We start from the raw sequence: 22,693 nt of genomic DNA, 5'->3' as shown, positions 1-22,693 counted from the left end.
CTGCACTGCATCCCCAGTGGGGCCAGTGCACTCTCTGGACTCACTGCAGTGCATCCCCAGTGGTGCCAGTGCACTCTATGGACTCACTGCACTGCATCCCCAAGGTGCAAGTGCACTCTCTGGACTCACTACACTGCATCCCCAGTGGTGCTAGTGCACTCTCTGCACTCACTGCAGTGCATCCCCAGTGGTGCCAGTGCACTCTCTGGACTCACTGCACTACATCCCCAGTGGTGCCAGTGCACTATCTGGACTCACTGCACTGCATCCCCAGTGCTGACAGTGCATTCTCTAGACTCACTGCACTGCATCCCCAGTGGTGCCAGTGCACTCTCTGGAGTCTCTGCAGTGCATCCCCAGTGGTGCCAGTGCACTCTGTGGACTCACTGTACTGCATCCCCAGTGGTGCCAGTGCACTCTCTGGACTCACTGCAGTACATCCCCAATGGTGCCAGTGCACTCTCTGGACTAACTGAACTGCATCCCCAATTGATCCGGTGCACTCTCTGGAGTCACTGCACTGCATCCCCAGTGGTGCCAGGGCACTCTCTGGACTCACTGCACTGCATCACCAGTGGTGCCAGTGCACTCTGTGGACTCACTGTACTGCATCCACAGTGGTGCCAGTGCACTCTCTGGACTCACCGCACTGCATCCAGAGTGGTGCCAGTGCACTCTCTGGACTCACTGCACTGCATTCCCAGTGGTGCCAGTGCACTCTCTGGACTCACTGCACTGCATCCCCACTGGTGCCTTTGCACTCTCTGGTCTCACTGCACTGCATCCCCATAAGTTCAAACGCTGCTTTATTTATTTATTTAAATGCCATTTTTCTTATTTAGAAGGATTTCCATAGGGTGACAGGCCTTTAATGACACTCACGACTCAGAAACATTTGCCGATGCAGTCAAACGGTGTCTATTAACGCGAGGCACTGAAGTTAATTGGTATTAAAAATGAGCCAAAACGAAAGGCAAGTATCTGCGTGTCCAGCAGAATGACAGCGATCATCACCATTTGATCAACCTTCCCTGTGAGGTCTATCTGCAAGTTACTTTGAGGTAGTGCTAGAAAGAAGCGGTTAGTCCAGAGCATCCCTGCAAAAAGAAACATCCACGGCTTAAGTACCATTTACTCTTTTGGTATCCTTTTAAGTACTTTTTACCCGTTTCGGACTCCTGCCTTTTCCCGGCTCACTGATGACAGCATTAGTAGCCCCTCAAGCTACTGTCCTACAGCCTTTCCCATCAGTGAAGAGATAGGAAAAACCCCACTACTTCTTGGAAGAGAAAACCAGCAGGTTTTTGAATAAAAGCACTCTCTGTTGCAGCTAGGTACAACGAAAAGAGTTTATGAAATCATTACGGGACATTCTTGTAGAAAACTTCCTCAAGCTTGGAAGAAAAAAAAACATTTCAGCTAAGTAAAACAGAAAATAACTGGAAGAAGTGAAGTCTGGTGGTGTTGGAAAAGTTGCTTCAAAGACTTGTTTAATTAAAAAGAAGGAAAAAAGCAAGTTCCTACTGCAATCCCATCTTTGTCAAACTGATGGCGGGCACCAGTACGATGTGTTCAGCTAACACAGGCTGGAAGTTGTAACTGCAGCTGTGAAGTTTACCCAGTAAAAAGACTCCGCAAAGCATTCTAGCAGTTCCGATGCAATCACTGCTTCCTGAATTTGTGACTCACGGTTAACACGGCAGTACAGGAAGAAGTCTGGCATTCACTGTGCTCTTACGGTAAAGAATCTGCACTGCGCACACCATCCCAAGCCAGGTATGCGCTCCTAACAGGAAAGGACGATAGGCTGATAAGTCTCAGCAGAGGGAAAAAGACATCAGAGAACTACTTTATAACAGCAGCACGCGGGCTGCAACCAACGTTCTCTTCCTCTCATCATTTTCATTTCTGTGGACTCCAAGAGAATACACTCCCAACATTTTTCAGCTCTGGAGAACAAACAGCCCAACCAATCTCATTCACTGAACTACAAAACTGGTATTTTCGCTATCTAGTCCGGAAAAGGAGGCGCACGTCTCTAACGTACAGTGTAGAGACCTTGTTAATAGGCAAAGTCTGCATAAAATAGGTGGCCACAGCCTGATTTTCTGACGTTCAGGGCCTTGGGTCACACACCACCACAGCATCAGACTTAATGAAGTCACCAATCTATGTGGGCCTCTCGTTACACAGGTCACATGTTATGGACCAACCTCTCAAAGGCCAAAAACCAGCACTGATACTGCCGGGCCAACACATATCTGTAGCATCCCATTTCTGGGTGACAACACAATGAATGTTTCCACAAAGTACTCGATGCAACCTAACTACTGTGTTTGGTGATGCAAAGCAAGCCGTGTCAAAGCAGCGTAGCACCCAGGCACATTCCTGGAAGATGTTTTGCTGCTCACGTTGAAGAAAATAGATAAAAAAATCCTGTGCAGTTTGCACTTCTGAGCTCAAGTACCACAGCTATGCACTACAATTGAAGTGGCATCAAAGCTTGTAAGGTTTTGAAGCTTCAGCACTGCCATCCAAAGTCAAGGAGGCTGCATCTATTATCTTGAATTTGCCCCAGCTCAGTCCCCTGAAACAATTCCATAGACACGTACAAGCAACCCTTTTCCCACCCAGATTCTTTGCTTCATCTATTGCACCTCTACCTTGTGTCATATTCTTATTAATCTGCCCCTCAAAAGACTCCCTGGCTCACACAAAGAAGCAACCCAACAAATCCCTGTTCCCAGCCACGTTGCTTTCATGCTTTGGGAAGAGTTAACTGCAACAGCTCTAACTGTGATGCCACCTCACCCCCTCCACCTATGTGAGGTTCTTTGCCTTCTGTCTCCTCCTACGTCTACACCTGCACTAGAACCAGGAAGAATGTGCTTCCTACAATACTCCAAGAGCCTCTTCTGTTTCAGGATGTCATCATTTCAATTCAGGACTGAAAGTATTCCTAGCAAAAACCCAACAGCTAATAGCTAACAGAAGCAGTTGCTGGTGATCAGCTACAAGTAACCTGGAAGTACTGAGGAGTCACAAAAGAGAATTTGCATTACATTTAAGAACAGCATGCAGCTTAGGACCACTGCTTTCACTGACTACACTAAGCCATAAAAAAGAATTGGATTCTTACCTGCCATCACAGCAATTATGGTTTATGTTGCCCCCAAAACACACATGGCAGTACCAGAACTGTGTCAACTAGCTTTAACAGCTTCCCCAGCTATTAAGTACAGTAATTTCTGCTTCCTTTTTTTTCTTGGAGGAATATTCTTTTGTTTCCAGCCTCACTTACTTATTATACACACTGTTAATTAGCAACTATTTCTCCATACTCATAGGGTTATGGAGTCCCTATGACTGGAAAAGACTCTGTACCCTTCAAGATAAAGAACAGCATAAAGGCAGCAACTCGCAAGACTGCTCTAGCTTAAAGCAAAGCTTTCCTCATTGCTCTCATCTCCTTTGACTTGAGTACTGTCATCCTTCTACCAGAGCTTTAAAAACTTCATTACCACGAATGAAGGAAGACCAGAGCAATCAGAGAGGGTAGCAGAGGGTATAACTTAAGGAGCTGTTACTAGGATTTTTTTGTTGTTCCTGGTGGACTATTTTTCTCCTTGCCAGCAAGGAGGGAAAACCAGCAAGTTGTTTTCTCCAAGATTTTTTTTTTTTTAGGTTTAAGAACACGGATTATGTTGTAGCAATTTCTTCGCTGTAAAACGTCAGCTGAGAAGTCTAACAGTAAGAAGGGCAAGGGAAAACTGAATGCTGATGCAGAGAGTGCCAGCAGACATCATCCTCATTCCATGGGATGTTTGTAGCTATGGCAGTTGAAGTCTACACTTCCATATGCTTAACATACCCTATTTATAAGCCAATTTTAGCTGACCTAGCATGTATCAGTAGTACAGTTAGAGCCAGCAGCCTGCAGGAAAAAGTGGGCACAGGTGTTTCCATAGCAAGGCCTGTGAGTGTCTCCCATACATACTTCCAGTCTAAGCAAGCACATGAAAGGCTTGGCTTGTCGCTTACCTAAGGAACCAGGAAAACAAGGGGAAGCTAGATTTTGCTTGTGTCCTAATGCCCATATAAAAATAAAGACAGATGAAATACCCTTACTACCTTGTTAAATTCCATAAGCCGGAAGAGAACGTGCTGCACACAGGTACAAGTAAAATCTCTTGCTGGCAGGTTTGCAGAAACAAATTTTTTATTTACACAGGCAAGTCTATCTTTAGACCCCATTTACCTCTTTACATTTCTCGAATATTTACATGACTTCATGATGCTCCAAGAAGGGAGTGATGAACAAAAAGATTACAGAAACTGTCAAAAGCATAGCAAAAAAAACCCAACCTATCATTGTGCTTTAAAACTTATGAGCTAGAATAATGTAGAAGAAATGTAGTTTTAGCACTTTGGTCCTAACGGTCATGCTCTAGAAGACACTTAAATAGCAGAGGGGATTTCAGAAGTGACCGTATCCAGAGGTTGCCAGTGACAATTCATGAGTGAATCGTAGAGTTCTTCGCTTGTCTCCGTGAATTGTCTGTTAATTTCATCAACATCCAAGTAGAGCTGTGGATCTGAAAATAAAAGCCTGGTAAGTCCAAGTATCAAATCTGAGGCATGCACACAAAAAAACTTCATGTGAAATGGCTAATAAAATGTATTTTAAGCTAAGTGTAATAAGCTATTAGATCTACTAATTTTAGTGAGGTATTTAGTCCTCTAAAATTTTGAGCCTCACAACTCCAACTTTTGGGAATTTGTATATTAGAAGGCTGGGACTAGAACTGTCTTTCAAGATAAAGACAAAGACAATGTTTAAGATAGTAAAGATAACGTTTAAGGATAATCAGCCATGAAACCCTCCCAAGAGTCATTTAATTCACTTCTACGGCAATACACGTTACATAGGATAGTTTCTAAACACTAACACAAAATGCCTCCACGTGAGGTACTTTGCAAACCTTCCAGGACACAAATATGTTTTGTACCGTATTTGTAAGTGCAAGCTGAATCCTCCTTTTGGAATCTGCAACATAAGCTTTTACCTCAGGGTGGAGAACAAAGCTTTTGCATATTACTGAGTTTCTAATATAAAATCTGTTTAGCGGAACCAATACAAAGAACAAAATTCTGTCTTAGACCATTTTCAAATGGGAATGAAGGCACAGGTACAAGAAACCTGCTGCGAAGCATTGACAGTGTCCCGTTTTACTTGATGCGGTCAGTGTATGCTGTATCAGCTTTAAAACCCCAGCTGATTGCAGATCAACCCCACAGAGGTTTGACCTCAGCTGAACTTTCAAGATGTTCTTCATCCAGTAGAGGTTGGCTTGTATTGTTAAAAGGCACAAGGATGGCTAAACTCAAGTGACAATGATAGAACCCTTATTACCGTCAGTAATTAGGTCATCACCGATTGCAGTCATAACTGAAGATTCCTGAAAGACAGAAAAGGCTAAGTTTAATCATAACTCATTTCAGAAAGCATCACAGATTCAAAGTGCTGCAGTCTCAACCCATTCCTTCTTCCTACAACTACAAGGATAGATGGCATTTTATCTACTTATTTTTAGAAGAAAGCCAATATTACAGTACAGGTTGGAAGGGACCTCCGGAGGTCACAACTAATACATTGACCACGATAAGACCACTTACAACAACTGTTTAATTTGCTTTAAGCAAAGCAAATCAGAAGAACAGGAACAGAAGAAGCGTACGCAATTATGCTGTCAAAACCATTCTTTGGTATGCGTGAACAAATAATGGTGTATAAATCACTAATTCTATGGATTTACTATTTAAGCACTTAAATACAAACACCTCTGAATGGAATCTGCTCTTTTAACTTCACACTAAGCAGAAAGCATGTTTTCAACTTCGGATTCTTTTTGCTGATTCACACAAATCTGTACAACATATTATCTGTGAAATATTTTCTTTACAGCAAGCGTGCAGTATCTTTACCTCAAAAACAGCTGGAGCCATTAAAGAATCTCCTAAAGAGCAGTCTCCAACAGCTTGCATGCTGTCATAGGGAGCATAGGAGCTGTAGTTGTAGTCAGCGTAAGCATCGTAACTCCGCTGCGAGTGGTAGTTCTGGTAATCTTGGCAATAAGCATTATAGTTGTATGACTGGTACCGCTGCAATTCTGCTTTCAGTCTGAAACATGAGAAGTTGCATACAGTCAGAGAACAAGAGACTGTAAACCCAGTTCTGAACTTAAACAATTTGTCAGCTTACATACTTCAAAACTTAAAAGGAAGCTTTCCTAAACAGTCACCTAAGTGACAGCTTAAGTCACAGCTCAAAACCTCATTTCTATAGAAGCAAGCATCCTCACCTTTGCCAATACCAGAAGGAATTGTTCTCATGGATTAACTCCAGAGCCTTGACATGGTTACCTGTACACATCAAGTATTTTTAGCGTTGGCATAAGCAAGCTGCTGCTAAGTCTCTGTGCTTTGCTAAAGACTGATTTAAGACCAGAGACATTTATCAAGCACAGCTGCTTTAAAGATGCAGTCTTAACCCTTCTATCTTTTGTTTGGTTAATTACTAGATCTTATTTCCAGAAAGAAGTGAATGGAGTCAGATTATCCATTTCCATTGGTTCTTAAGAAGAAAGGGCCTGCTGATTAGATTTCACTACTTTCCCTTTCAAGATTTTCTCAGGGGCAGCTTCAGACTAATGACAAGAACCAAGACAAGTGCTATCTGTACTAAAACTGAGGTACACTGCATAAAGAACATTCAGATAACCCAGCTGCATATTCAAAAAAAACCGCTGTTTAGACTTGTCTTCACTGATTCTGTACAGGCAAACCTCCTGTGTTTGCAGTGCCCAGTTTCTCTGACTTGAATTGGGGATGCAGAGAAGTGAGTTCTATGCTTTTGGGGAAGAATACAAGCTGAAGGCATTCTGAAATAGCTTCCAAACTCAGCAAACATGAGGGACAAACTAATCCAATGGCTGGGTATTTCAATGCTAAGAGAGCACGGTACTCAGCCATTCAGAAACGTATTACTGATGTGTATTTTAATACCTACATTTGTTTCAATACTGCAAAGCTACACAAGTTCTAATAAAGAGGTAATCCATTGTCTTGTTACTGTAGTAAACAAACAGAAGATACATCATCTTAGGTCTTCTGCTTCCAACTGCACTCTTCCTACATACAGTTGTGTAGGGAAGGAAAATCTGAAAATACTGTTGACGTTCTTCTGGATAGCCGAAGCAAGAAAACATGTTTGTGGCTTATTCCTGTTTTCAAAATAAAACAATATTAATTTAATCAAAAAATTTTGGCAAAGAAGTTTGGACAGTGCTCTCTTGGAGAAGAGCATTTCCATTCTAAAGCAGAAGGAGGCAACATTTGCAGAATTATGCTAGGTAAACAGAAACAGAAGTGTCATTTTTTACTATTTAACAGAACACACAAGCTAACCTCATGAACATACTGAAATTGTTTATATGAAGTCCTGTTTTGTCAGTATCCTGGATCAAAGTTCATCAAATTTGGTATCAATTCTTTAACCGTTCAGAGACCTGAATTGCCTTAAATAAGTGATAGAACTGAGCCGGTAGAGTAAGAAACCCTCTCAGGAAGTGCTAAGCTTTAAACTCCCCATTGCCCTAAGCTCATGAAAAGCAAAGAATAGCATTCTAAACCTGTTCTAGTAATAACGCCTTTGGCTTTCTCCCTGCGTTCCCATTTTTCCCCCCCACTTCTTTCCTGTCAACCCACTGTAAAACTAGTTATGTGCTTCTCTCAAACTAGAGGGAAAGCTCTAAGAACAAGAACTCCCTAGCATATAAAACCACTTCTTGTCCCTTCTACCTTATGCAGGCCCAAACCTGAAAATATTTACCAATGCATTCAGCTTTGCTACTGTTGAGAAACAAGGCTGGTTACAATGGCAGCTAAGCCCAAGTTGCGCTGTCTGGCTAGACTTAACAGTTGGATTCCCCCAGCCATCCTGAAGCAGGTTGATGAATCCAGGGAGTCAAAACATAGGACTTCTGCATTTCTGGTTTTGTAGACTGCATCCTGTGTACAGCCACTACAGCAAGGGCCACAGACTTTCCAAAGGCAGAGCTACAAGAATCTGATTATTTAGAATAACTGTATCAATGCACAACTCCTTGGTTACCTTTTAGAAATTCCTATGCTCAGCCGGATTCCTTTTCCCCCCAGACCTGGTGCGTTCTGGCAGTCTTGCAGTGCCCTCATCTGATCACCTTGCTCACCAAATCTGACATAGGCATACCCTCTACTATTTTCAAAAGGGAGAAAACCAATTCTGGTATGCATAACAGTTACAAAGCTAACGAATTCAGTTTCTGTCTTCTACAAAAAACAGAAGATAGCAGCTACTATAGCTTCTATTATTTAAGCAACCTCTCTGGCATGTGCACGTGCACAGAAAAGGCTTTCACCAAATTAAAAAACTTGGGCCAGAAGCAAAAAGCTTATTCCTTGGTAGCATTAAGATGCAACTCACTGAGAGCCAGCAAAACAATACATTTTAAGTGCTCTCTGCGTAAGTAATCAGATTCCATATTTCTGCATATACAGCAGTTAATCAGTTAGCACTAACCCACTCCTTTTGGAGCCACAAACTTTATTGGTCACAAACACCAAGAGCTGGCTGTAATTATCTGAACCAGTATTAACCGGTACCTCTGAACTCTTCAAACAAAAATATTTTTCAGGTGCTCTTAGAAGAACAACATCAATTGCCTGCAACAATTTGATGGCTTTGCTAAACGGAGCACTGAAAAGCACAGTGGTACAGTTTCTTTTGTAGCCTGTTCAGAAATTATAGCCCCATGCCTACAGCTTCAAATCAGGCCAAGCTTACCAGCCCAACTCTTACAGCTTAAGTTCACTGCACTCGAATGCCTTCAAGACGTGCTTTTAGGAGCCATGGAGAAGAACCCTCTGGTAAGACCACCATTATAAAGTACTGAGTGTTGTTTTACACTTAAAATAGAACTATCTGTTACAGTCATTCATCAGCTTTCCCTAGGCTGCTGCTCTCTCACTACTGAATGTGATCCTGCTCTCAGTTTCCCACTAACTTTTTCCCCCAGCGGTTATGGCCTCTTTTCATCTATGACACTTTTAAGGGACTACACCGTGTTGAAAAATGCTGGTTAACATTTCCTTTTACACAAGGTGCCTCATCGAATTTTCCTGACTAAACCAAACCCCAGAACCTTAACTAGAAGAGGAAGCACACAAACACACACGCCTCCCTGGCCACCATATCTCCCCAAAACATATCTGTTCAGTAACAGACCAACTGTAAGAATACTGCGATTAAAATCAGTATAGCTCTATACACTGCTTTTGTTCGGGATTACTAGCTAATGTCCTTCCCCTTACCCCTTCTGGAATTAATACTGAATTCTGTACTCCAAAACGCGGTTCTTAAGTCATACAAATGACATTTAACAATCAGAATTTTTCCACACAGTGATCCTCAATAAAAACTTCAATCCTCTACTGCAGTCTTTCAACAAATTAAAGGAATACAAAACTGGCTAATAACTGTTCAGTGATTTTTGGACCTTTGTAGCACTAGAGTAACAGCAGTACACTCTGCAGCATAGTTGCAAGTACGTGGGAATAAGATACTCTCTCTCATCTCTTTTTTTCTCTGAAAAGTGTGAGGCCTCTATTTCACCCTACTAAAGATTTTACCACCAACTGTACTGCTAGCATTGAGACACTGCAACTTCTGTGCTTGTATGAGATGCAGGACAGGTTCCTTAAGGTGTCGCAATTTTTTGTCTAAACCTAGTGTTGAGATCAAAAAAGGGATTGCTACTAATTGCGTACGTATCAATAACCAGGACAGAAGACATGCTGCATATAGGAATTAAACTTTTTCTAAAGCTCTAGTACATGAACATATCAAATCCCACAGATTTTTTCTAGTATGGTTTCAGAGGTCTTACTTGATGGACATAAGCGCACAAGTGAAGACAAAAGATACTCTGTTTACCTGAAGTACTGGTTTGGACCCCAAATGGAAAAGCTGGCTTTGCTTGCTCAGGTTCCTTCTCTGATGGTTTAACGAAACTGAAGTTGAACATAGGTTTTGCTGTGCTCTCTTCTTTTGTACGCTCGGACTTCCCAACTGAAAAGCTAGGCTGTGTCTTTGACTCTTCAGTGTCAGCTTTCTTTCCAAACACTAACGGAGCAGCAGTAGTGACAGAATCCTGCTTCTCTTCTGTCCTTCCCAAAGTAAACTGTGAGGCAGCTGCAGACTCTGCACCTGAACACTCTGAGTGAACACCGAATGTAAATGATGGCAAGGCAGCATTTTGTGGACGCAGTCGCAGTACCAAAACCTGAAGAAATAAGTGAATGTCAAGTCCGTAACCCACGGTGTATCTGCAGTACATGAAGGTTTGAACTACATTCTAGTCCTGATCTTTCCAGTCAAAACTGTTTAAAAAACAACCCACCAAACAGTAAAACAAACAAGAAAACCCCATGCTTCCTCTCTACATAAAACTTTTCACAATTGTGTTTTCTGCCCACCACCTGGCTTTAAAAAGTATACGAACTTCTTTGAAAGATCATGTTTTTAGTCTGAACTCCAAATGAACAACGTGTAGGGCATGTAAAGAACAAGCACGTCATTAATGAAAGCTTTTCTCTAAAAAGGATAAACTTATTCTTGGGGAAAAGTGTGGAAACAGATGTTATCTAGGCAATATTCCTACAGGAAAAACGAATAATTTTGCCACACCTCAAAGGAAAAAATAATTGTGCTTAACAGGTAAGAAAATAAAAAAAATCAGAGCAAACCAAAAAATAAATCACAGAATATGCATCCTCGTTTTAATCATTAAGGATTACCTTTGAGCTCTGCTTTGGTGCTTGGCTTTGCACTTTCACAGGCTACACACTTCGTGGCCTCTGCTTTGTTTTGAACCAAGCAGGTCTCCCAATCCCAGCTTCCTTCAGGCTTCTTGAATTTGTCTAAATCCAGAAATTCTCCAGAAGGAGCAGAAAATGCAGATGCACTGCTACTGGTCACAGGTGTTGGACCCTCTGTGAGACAAACAAGACAGTTAACCATCCTGTTTGAACATGAACTATAAAATGAACATTAACTTTTAAATTTGATTTGTCAAATCCCACAGAAATGTTCAAAACTACTCCGCAACTCCCCCCCCCCTGCCCCTGAAAAAAATAAAAGCCACCAAAAACCCACAAAGAAACAAAGAAACAAACAAAAAAACCAGAGTGGAACTCAAAGCTTCCAAACAACACACAACTCTGTTCAGCACACAAGCTTCTGCTGCTGTTGACCACAGTGTAACCTCCATAAAGAGGCCTGACAGGTGCCTTTTAAAAAAAGGGTGCCTTTTAAGAGAGAAGCAGAAGATAACGCTTCAAATTCAAAACCGGAAAGACAAGAATGGCTCTTCCCTTCCACAGCACACGCAGAAAACTTTTATCCTAGTATTACTTGCATCGCTCTTCCTCCTGACAAGTGCAACGTAACCGTGCAATTCACTGCACCATGGTCACAGTAAACCCCTCATTTCCAAAATTCCTCCTTGCAATGGCAAGAGCCTCAGACAAAGATGCCGACTGACCGCTCAGAGGTTGGAAGTCCAAGAGAATCAACTCTGTCTGAAATCCATTATCTTACCTCAGGAAATTTCAGTCTTACCGCACAGGATGATTACAAAAGCCCGGTCTAGTCCATCTTAATTTGTTTCTTCCACGATATATTTGCACAGGTGTTTTTCGATGTAATGGCATGTTAAATGACATTTAGAGTCAAAGTTAGAATTAGAATCGTATTTTAAAAACAATACAACCACGCTCAAAATCAATTACGGTCACACACAATGGGAAACAACCCAGTACTGCCCTGAAGAAGTTACCCAGCGGGTCACTCGCTTTCTTGAAGCCTACCACTGACCTTCATAGGCATCTCTCTGCTTTAGCTTAAGACTAGTTAAGACTACACTGTCTTGAAATCTGGCTTCACATCTCCCCTCAATTACATACAAACGGTGAGTAAAGGCATTTTGGACACATTCTGTAATTTTTTTTACTTATTTTTTGAAAGAGAAAAACGCAGTCATTTTTAACTCTTTCTATGGAGTTCTCATTTTCGCCAGTGAAAAATCACTATGTTGTTTTTAAATTAAGTCACTCACTTCAGCCATCTTCCCTCACCAGCTGCAAAGCCGGGGGTATCTGCATTGATCCAGCTCCGTACTAATACATTTCACAATCAGTTCAATTTATGCGACAGGCTGGAACCTGGGCTGAGACCTCTGAAGTGCCTGTAAACCAATCCTGCAGACAGCCGCTAACCCATCAACCGTACCTGGGAATCGTGTTGCTTAAAATATTCCATATATGCAACGTACTTTTATTCTGTACAAGATTCACAGAGGCTAGGATGGAAACAACAGGAAAAAAAGGACCATACCTGGTTTCTCAGACTGACAGGCTACACATTTGTTATCTTCCGTCTTATTTGGTACAAGGCATATTCCACAGTCCCAAGAGCCTTTCGCCTTCTTAAATTTGTCTCCAAAGCCCAGAGTGGCTGTTGTGTCAGTGCTGCTCGAGGAGGATGTCACTGTCACCGAGCTGTCTGTGACCACTGGTCATGTCAGAGCAGGCATTACTCCCGTTCCAGGTTTTGGTGTCTCACATGCTATACATTTTGTAGCTTCCGGTTTGTTTTGGACAAGACATGTATCACAATCCCACGTTCCAGGTACTGTTTTGAATTTGTCTCCAAAGCCCAGCATCCCTGCTGGGGGCGCTGCTGGCTTTGAGGTGTCGCATTGACTTGAACTTACTGTCTGTTTCATACTCTCAACTGTTGACGCTTTAGTAGCTTGACAAGTTACACATTTGTCCTTTATGTCTTTGTTTTGCAGAAAAGGGTCACATGTATCAGATTGCCAGTACGATGCTTGTTTAGAAGTCTCTTTACCTGCAGAAAAAGTTGTTATTGCAGGCCTAGTATAAACCACTGTGCTTGTTGTAGGTTGTGCAGACGTAGAAGAGCGTGTTTTCAACAATCCAAAGTCTAGGAAGCAAGAAAAAAAAGTCTTCCTGTTAGCGCAGCACCTCACTACATGTAACTAAGTGACTTTACTAGAGGGCAAAAATTTCAACTCAGGTGCCAATGGTTACAACTAGACATTCAGACCGAGCGCAACAGGAAGTCCCCAGAAATCTTATCTAAACGGATGAAATTTCATCTGCTGCACTGGGTCACAACAGAACATTTCGTTAAAGCTTCATTTAACTCTTTGTTTCCAAGCAAGCTTTAAATCAACATTTTCACTGGTCGATACAAGTACAAACAGACAGTAGCTGACTGAAATCTGACAGTCCAACGTGGAATGGAAATAATACAATTTGATTAAGACGCGATGCCCAATCGAATCAAATTTCTAAAGCTCCTCCTTCCGTAGCAGATGACTCAAATCTACTCCAGTAACTGTACAGAAGTTTGTACTCGGAGCAGCAATCCGTACGGTATTTTCCCACAGATGCTGAATATTAATTAAATAATAAAAACTCAAGACAATTGAACAACTGTCTAATTTTCTATAATCTTTTTCAAAATGCATCGGACACAGGACAACTCCTTATTTAAAAGGTGGCAATTTTAACAGAAAAGACAAGCTACTAATACAGAAAGACTAAAGGAAATGCATCTTAAACAGCAGCTCAAGTTGCTTGTAAATCTACCTTGAACATAGTTGTTTTGTGGTTTGTTTGTTGGTTTTTTTTTAGTCAAAACTGAAGTCTTTGAACAATGTGGATTTCGATTCTGCTTCTTTTAAACCGATAAAGAAAGTGAATGTCACTTCACTCAGAGGTCTTTCCTTAAACAAAATGCACAATGTATTTTCTCTCACTTAGCTCTTTCCAGTAGAGAAATGTGCTGCCTTCTTCACAAGTATGTAAGTTAGAAGACTTTTGGGAAAAGATCAAATTCAATAAAGCCCTTTTTCTTAAAAGATATCTTTTCCACAGACACACTTTATGAAACTGTTGAAAACAATTGCAATTGCTTAAAAACAAAATTCAGAAAAGGGTTTTTAACGTAAAACACTCCACTTCTGTTTGCAGTTTAAATTTTAATCCACAGGAGCCATTGTAAGCTAAGGCCCAAAGATTCGCAGCTTTCGCCATGTATTTGGAACTGAAGCTCTTTCCTATTCTTTCTTCACCTGGGCTGAAGGTGGGACAGGAGTGTTGAGTTTTACAAACATTTCCTTTTCAATTCCACAAATTGTATTTACTTAAAATGAAACACCGATTATCTGGCTAATTCTCTTAGTACCTCATTTACAATTACATCCTAACACGTAAAGGAGATGCAACCCATCTGCTTTTCATCTTGCAGTTTTACTTCCAGCAACAAACACCACTTAGAATAGAAGGGGGCAGATGCACCCTAACAAACGCAGCGCTTAATGTAATGCTCTCCTACATTCATATTTATAGCAGATACTCTATTAACCATAAGTCGTGTGTTGGTTTTTTTTTAATAAAAAATGCTAGCGTATTTTTTGCAGCATCTTTTTAAAAGGAGTTCATTATCTCTCCAGGATTTTTTAGAACGTCTAAGACGCTTCCTTCCTTTAAGACGTGGGCAGTGGTGAAGGGACCACCAGCAAAATCTTTGACCTCCTCTTTCTGTGTATTGATGTTGGTTGAGGTGGTGGTGTCTTTTGAAACAAAAGAAAACAAAACCAGCTTTCACAATGTGACCTAGTTAGAGCAGATTATACTCACTTTTGTTAGAAACAAGAATTTCCAGCTTTCATGCTTCTCACATAAGAATCTTCACAAATTCTACTTACTTTGCAATGCTTTATGATTACAAGCAAAACAAAAAGCAACAAAACAAAACAAAAATTATAAAAGCAGATCTGTCACTGGAAAAATACTGCAGAAGTCCAACACTGCCTGGAATTGCTAGCATGCGCACACAGGACAGATTGAAGATTTAATAAAGAAAAAAAGGAAAATCAGCACTTCAGATCTGAAGTGCTAAAGTTTCAGTTACCTAGGGTAAGAAAGGGCGTCACTGGAGTACCACTGGGTCCAGAAAGTTCTGCCGATTTTACAACGGGAACACTAAATGTAAACCCAATCTGCTATGAACAAGAGAGGTTTTTCAGATTCTCAAGCCACAGGAACTTCAATCGAATGCACACACAAAACCAAATCTGAAAGCTGCTCTTCACATTTGTAGCACGCATGCTGAATGACAAATTATAAGCCAGAAGCCTACATACTTTTCTCCATCAAGGCAGATTGTGCTTTAGTGTTCTGCAACAGCCTACTAAATGCCTAAGAAAAAAAGTCAAGCTCCTTTATTATTTTACTTACAGAAGACGTAGGTAGCACTTCTGCCTCAGTAGATTTCACAACTGGAGATGAAAACGCAAACTCAGGACTGCTAACAGTACTTGTTGGTTGTATCTGTATTTTCAAAAGAATTAAAGGTTTATATTTAAGAGCAACAACTACCTGAATTCACTACCCAACAGAAGTCCCGCAGTGACGTCGAAAAACCTGATGTTTGAGTTATTTTGCAGATAAAAGTAATAATAAAACACAGGGAAGTTTCCAAGTGGGTATAGGACAATATCTTCAAAACCAAATTCCAGAAACTGAGAGGAAAAGCTGGAGATGCTACTTAGGTCTAAATGCACGGAAAAGCAAGCCAGGAAGCTGAAGAACGGCAAACTCAGCCCAATGATACTCCAAGAACTTCAGCAAACACCTCAACATGTTAAAGCAGCTGTCTACTTCAAACCGTACAAAAAATATTTCAAGTACTCTGGAACAGATTAATGTTTATTTTATTGCAATAATATGCCAATTATTGCACCCTAGGCTCATTCTATGTGAGGCTCATATGACCACGTTACCTCTAATTTAATAACTTAAATAAAGTTGTGGTTTAACCATTGCAGGCAACTAAGCACCACACAGCCACTCGCTCACTCCCTCCAAGTGGAACAGGGAAAAGAACTGGAAGTAAAGAAGTAAAGTTGTTAAATTTGAGGTAGCATTAATGACTCATCGCATGTAATGGCTACCTGGAAAGACAAATGCCATAACCCTGTACATACTCCCCACTCCTTCCCCTTCTTTCCCCCAGCATTTATTGCTGAGCACGATGCTAAATGGTGTGGAATATCCCTTCGGTCCTCTGGGCTCCGCTGTCCCGGCTGAGTGCCCTCCCAGCCTCTTGTGCATCCCCGACCTCCTCGCTGGCAGGGCAGCGTGAGAAACAGAAAAGGACTTGTCACTGTGTGAGCACTGCTCAGCAACAGCTAAAACACCAGTGCCTTACCAACACTGTTTTGCTCACAAATCTGCAACACAGCATCATCTACTACGAAGAAAATTAACTCTACCCCTGCCCAAACCACTATAAATAACTTGGCATAAAGTCCACACCCCCCTTCCCCCGCAGACTTCCACAGCATTTGAAGCAGTTATACAATCACGTTAAATGGGAGTTGGCAGGCTCTAAGACTGAGAGAAGCAGAATCAAAACATTTATGCCTTTTTCCCCAAACTGGCATACAACCCCAATTCATTCAGCTGCGTAGAAACTAATATTTGTTAGTTTCATGAGCACCACAGAAAAAGTCAACTCGCAATAAAGCAGTATACTCATTGTAAACATTATTTATAGCATAAAGATTTACCTTGCCCGCCGCCGTCGCTGCTGCATCTGCCATGCCTGCCGCCTCCGTTGAATTTGCCACGCTTGTCGTTGCCGCTGTTGACCTTGATATGTCCTTTGTCATCAGTAGATATGGCATGCCCGCCGCCATTATTGGATATGTCAAGCCTGAGGGCACTGTTGAACACGTTATGCCTGACGTCGCCGTTGTATATATCATGTCCTCCACCTCCTCCTCTGATAGATCTGTCAAGTCCTCCACCTCCGATGGATCTATCATGCCCTCCACCTCTGATGGATCTGTCATGCCCTCCACCTCTGATGGATTTGCCATGCCCGTCGCAGCTGCTGGAGTTGCCGTGCTCATTGCTGCTGTTGAAACAGCGCTCGGTGACGCTGAGACAGCGCTACTACCAACGAAACTAGAATTGAACTGAGGCAGCGATGCAGCACTGATGGGTAGGGGTATGTTCGGTAGCACTGGTTCCTCCACTTCCTAAAGTTGCAAATTTTAATTTTTCTTATACAAGACATACTACTTTCTCACCCCATCCCACCCAATTTATTAACAAAATTAAATAGAACAAAAATCCATACAAATTAAGAGAAAGCAAGTTTCCAGAAGAAATCCCGATCTCCCCACCTCTGTCTACCACGTCATTTTAATTTATGGCAGGCCTGCTTCCACATTATACTCTATTCAACAACTGTACAGCAAGAACACTGAAAGTTAACTCAAAACCTGTGCAGAACAGAGACGCACAGATCACATTTTTTTTCTTTCTTTTCTATACTTTAGTCATCAAAGCTCTGGAGAAGCATCATCCTTTCTAACTACCCTCGCATGGCTTCAATTAAGAGTACACTCTCAAGACAAGTGAGAAAGTGTTCCTCTTGCAAAATTAGGCAGGATAGCTGCCAAAGTTTCTAAAGTCATTACAGCAGTGAACGTGGAAAAAGGTAATGTTTAAAGAAGCAGGTAGGTTCAACAACCAAACTAAACACAAAAAGCACCAAAGAAAGTCAGACTAGCAGCACTGAAGATTGTGTTCTGGTAAATACAGTCTATACCATGTATCAGGATGCAAATATAAAAATCAGAAAACAGCCTCTTAACAACTTCAATTTTCATCCCTGCCACTTACTTTATTCGATTACTAAGATTGGATGAGTTATGTTTTAAATGGCATAGGAAATCTGACCAAAATTTGTACAGTACTATCATGATCTACTTAGAAATGACTAGGCAGGGATGTAAGTTGGTACTACTGATATTCAGTGCATCCTGTAGCTTACATCTGTTTCACAGTTTTGATTTGAAAAGTTTATGGAACTTTTGATATTTGGACCATTATTTTATTTGTGTTACAGGAATAAACAACAGTGTTTACGATTTCTTTATATTGCATCATCCGGAAGTCCCATTTAATGATTTGAAACTTAAATTAACTTAAATACTTAATATTAACTTAATATTAATTAAATACTTAATGTTAACGTAAATACTTAAATTAACTTACAGGCAGCTTATATAACATCCAATAAAAGAAAAAATAATCTGAATATTCATGGTCATAGTTTTATGGAATAGATTTTTCCTATTAAAATGAGAAAAAAACTCTCTCACAATGAGTTTGGTGAGTATCAAAAACTGAGTCATCGTTAGCAGACATGCAGAATGCTCTCTTCTACTACTCTTTTTCACACTCTTGGCCTGTATCTTTCTGTATGACTTAAATATGAAACCAAAAATTAAGCTTTTTTTTTTCTTTTTATACTTGGCACTCGTTTCAAGTATCATTCCTGTAGAAAAACTATACAAACCTTCACCAAAACATTACTTCTCCTCTTAGGACTCATTCATTCAATTGCTAACGAGAAATGTTATAGTTTGAAGAATCTCCAAGGTAAGAGAATTAAAAATTTCAAAATTACATAAGCAAAGTTCAGGTATTCAAACACAGGAAATCAATTGGAGCCTGCTCTGAAACCCACAAGAAAACAAAAACAATGCAAAAATAAAGCGGTATTGTTATAATTTACTATGATGCAATAAAACTGACACACTTAGCTAGTTACTTCAGTAAGCTCAGTGACAGCAATTAATTTAAGAGTCACTTACCTGTTCTTGTACAGCTCTTGATAAATAGTGTATTCCTCTTTCCCTTCTCATTTTGCCGCCTCCGCTACTCACTCCTGAAGACAGACCACTGGACGCAGCAGTACTGAATTTGTAGCTGGTCACATTGCTAGCACACGACAGTACAGAAGTTGGGGGAAACAAGAGAAAAAAAAATTACCAGCCAAATTTTTTTTTCAAGATATTAGAGCTGTTATTAGTCCTAGAATTGAAACCTGCTGATCAGAAAAAAACTAAAGCTGTCTCACAAGTTGCTAAACGCTGGTAAATACTTGATGTTCTAAATAGGAAAAACTTTATTAACAGCAGCAATGAAAAGGACATACATAAGTGCACCGTTCACATGGGAACAATGACTAAGCCAGAAGACCTGAAATAGAAGAGCTGATTTAGATTGTTATTTTCCAGTGCTTCCTTTAAATAGGACTGGTTCTCTGATTCTGCGATGCACGTGTATCTTTTGCAGGGATATAAAAGAACAGCTCACAAAAATACAGAAAGAGTGCACATATGCACACATACACATGGGAAACACTGCCAACAGCTCTGATAGAATAGGGACGCCTTAGACTTGTGTGGCAAGGTAATATGGCCTAAGCTTCAGAAGCAGCTCTGGCTTTCATGTGGCCATCAGCAGGAACAGCAGAGGTGTTTGGGTATGCCAACATTCCAGAAGTCTTTTCAGACATGAATACAGATCCCTTTTGTAAGGCATACAAAGGCGTTTTTCTGGTACTTAAAAAAGCCTAGCTCAAAACCAGAAAGATATCCTAATCCAAGAGCAAATGGGGAAAAAATAACCCAAACCAGAAGTGGAATAGGGAATAACTCTAACAAAAGTACTATGGCAAGAAAATGAAGTATGCCTGGAAAAACCGTGACATCAAAGCTTATCTTGCAGCCAATCAGTCAGTCAGTACAGAAGTGCATTAGATCGCACTGGAAGACACCAGGTCAAACTCCCACAATACTGAGGAGGAGAACTGGTCTAAACTTGTCAAATACTTGACAACAGCCTGCTTAGCACTGTAACTGCATAGAGGAAGACAGATCCCTAAGGCAGATGCTCAGACTTTTCTCTAATCCAAACTGTCAATCCATTAGAATTCTGAAAAAAAGTCTTACATCAAAATAGATCTTCATTCAGACAACTATCGCTTGCCCATAATAGCCCATATTCCTCTTTCTGTTAACACCTGTGAGCTTCAAGGGGGCAAAGACAGTTGTCAGCCTTCAAGCAAGTCTAATCTACAATTGGACTCAGGATATAAAATATATATATATATACACACACACGCATAGATATATAGCATTGGTGGGCCAGAGATTTACTGAGTATTCCAACTCAACTGTCCAAAGGGACTCTTGCCAGCAGATCAGTGTGGTGCTCCTGCTCCAGAACATGGCACCCAACAGAGACCAGCATCACAAAAAACACTACCACCACTACCTACTCTACAAACAAAAGGTAGGGCACTGCAATAAACTTTGTGAACGAAATCAAAAGCAGTATGAGTTTGCTGTATCTCCTTCCTAAATGGAGAAGTAGAAAGGAGTTCTAGCAAAGACAATTTAGAACAGTTTGAAAAAAACATAATTACAACCCAGCACCTGATTGCACCTGTACCAGAACCTTAAAGCCAGTCGCTTCCACCCCTAAAAAGGTGGTTGTTGTGAAGTCCAACTTTTAGATGCCAAAACAAAGTGTTGAGTTCTTCCTGCAAGCCAAAGAATGCCCATGGTCACCTAAGAATTGCTTGGCAGATGAGCATAGAGTCAACAAAATTCCCTGCTACTGTTCTTTGAAAAGAGCGGCCCCCCTAAAAACCGAGTGCAAAGTCCCTTAACTCAAGCATTATTACCCAAAACACCATTTGCCCAGAAGGAAAAGCCATCAATATTATCTGGAGGATAACTCATTTGACCTAAACCAAGAAAGCAGTATAACACAAAGCAGTCTCCTCAAGAAGAAATTCAATTAATTCTGCTGGATTTTTTTTATTTTAGAGATGAGTTAGCATTTGGCCTCAAATGATCCTAAAGAACACATGGTCTTCATGTGAACTCAAAGCAGACAATTAACTTCATCATGAAAGGAGTATTAAAAAAAAGAATAATAAATCATAAATCTTCCTCCATGTTTTTGCTTAAAAAATAAAGAAAAAAACACATCAATAAACATCCTCCTGAACTGTAACTCACTTCCCCTACTTCACCTTCTAAAGAATGCTTCAGAAAGAATCATCCCATTAGGACAGAGCTTTCAAACTGCAAGCAATTAAATAGCTAAAACTAATAGCTTTTCCCCTAGGGAACATTAGGAGGGACAAATTATTTTGTTATAAGTAAACTGAGTTATAAACCATGAAATATCTGTCAAAGCAAAATTTGTAACGCTACAGATTTAGTTAAACTACAAAATGAGCCATATTTCCTGTAGAAGGAAAAAATTAGGCCTCCAATAGCAAAGATCCTTTCTGTGGATACAGAAAACGTGCCTCGTTTCCCATCTTCGTATCCTACTCAGAAGATAAACTTGGGATAAAAAGTGGTGTATCAGTACTTTTATTCTTGCTCATCTTCCTTCCTTTCATAAAAACAACAATTTTCTCAAAGTTATATTGATCTTCAAACACAATCCAGACTTTGCAGCTGCCTCAAAATACAAAATTTTCATTGGATTTCCCATTCCTTTTACTGAGAACTGTCACCACCTTTCAGGTGCAGACCATACTGAAAAAGGAGATGTCTTTCTTCCTTCAAGTAAGTTTTAAATTAATAGATGTCATACCTTTCAGATGGTTCTGCTCGCTGTTCTGCAGGCAAAGTCTTCTCTCTCATCCCCTGCAAGTTAAGTTTAGTTCAAGACTTAGCTGAATATGTACAGAATACACAAAGTACCAACAACCACTTCATGTGGTTTTTTGTGGTTTTTATTTTATTTATTTATTTTTAATTTTATAGCACTGAATACACCTCACCTACTTAACGTTGTTCCCTAATTCAGCATTGTGGGTACAGTTCAATTAAATTTTGGGGCTAAAGTAAGCACACTGGTTCACTCAGCATTGAGGACAAACTGATAGAACACTAAATCAAATTTGTCAAATCCTCTAACAAAGAAAGTAATTATTTTAAACAAAATGACAAAAATTGTGTGTAGGGGGGAGAGTTTTCATCAAAACTTGTGTTTACCAACCCCGTAAAAGGGACATACTTTTCTGTTTTCTGTCATTTATGAACAAACAAGGAAAAAAAAAACCTCTACCCCCCTAAAAACTAAGCAGTTGCTGCTACATTCATTTTAGAACTTTACCAAATGGAGATTGTGCTGGCTAAACAATACAGAGATTGAAAGAGTTAAAAGCAATAAGCAACCAGTATTACTGTCCACTTTGATTTCCAGCCTAAGAAGCCCATACACTTAACACGTGGTCATTTGTACACTCAGACTGATACTGGAAACACAGATGTTTTCGCAGAAAGAGATGCCCATTTAATTTTATGGAAAATTTATCAGACTCCATCTACTCCAAAGCAATCAAAACCGATAACTCAGCACATTGTCAGAACTCTCACTTGGAGCACATAGCTCACCTGGAATAGTTTACACAGAACACGAGCATGTTTCATCAGTGACAGCTTCGTGTACATGAGAATATAAAAGGAAAACATTTCTGTCTTTTAATATTCTTTCACTGAGAACAGGATGACTCAATAGCACATCATGACATCGTGAAAACAACCACAAGACACTGAGTGTTCCAAAAACAGAATTAAATCCATAAAAGCTCAATCTATTTCACAATGGT

The 22,693-nt window shown here is 40.4% G+C and overlaps 1 protein-coding gene across 1 annotated transcript in view; it reads right to left on the bottom strand.

The window, feature by feature from the left end:
- Positions 1-789: 789 nt before the first annotated feature.
- The window catches only part of LOC308198049 (nuclear pore complex protein Nup153-like), a 36,074-nt gene continuing 14,170 nt past the window's right edge, over positions 790-22,693 (bottom strand). The window contains exons 10-16 of the mRNA XM_080599585.1: positions 21,673-21,725; positions 15,430-18,990; positions 10,897-14,762; positions 10,034-10,382; positions 5,986-6,181; positions 5,414-5,459; positions 790-4,595 (exon numbers count right to left, since the gene is read on the bottom strand). Of these exons, the coding sequence (XP_080455711.1) occupies positions 18,849-18,990; positions 21,673-21,725 (195 nt within the window). The 3' untranslated portion in view covers positions 790-4,595; positions 5,414-5,459; positions 5,986-6,181; ... (1 more) ...; positions 10,897-14,762; positions 15,430-18,848. The remainder of the gene's footprint in view (positions 4,596-5,413; positions 5,460-5,985; positions 6,182-10,033; positions 10,383-10,896; positions 14,763-15,429; positions 18,991-21,672; positions 21,726-22,693) is intronic.

This window comes from Anser brachyrhynchus (genome assembly GCF_964034855.1).
Source record: "Anser brachyrhynchus genome assembly, chromosome: 7".
NCBI lineage: Eukaryota > Metazoa > Chordata > Aves > Anseriformes > Anatidae > Anser > Anser brachyrhynchus.
The sequence above is the reverse complement of the archived record's forward strand: the minus strand, read 5'-3'. Positions and strand labels throughout refer to the sequence as shown.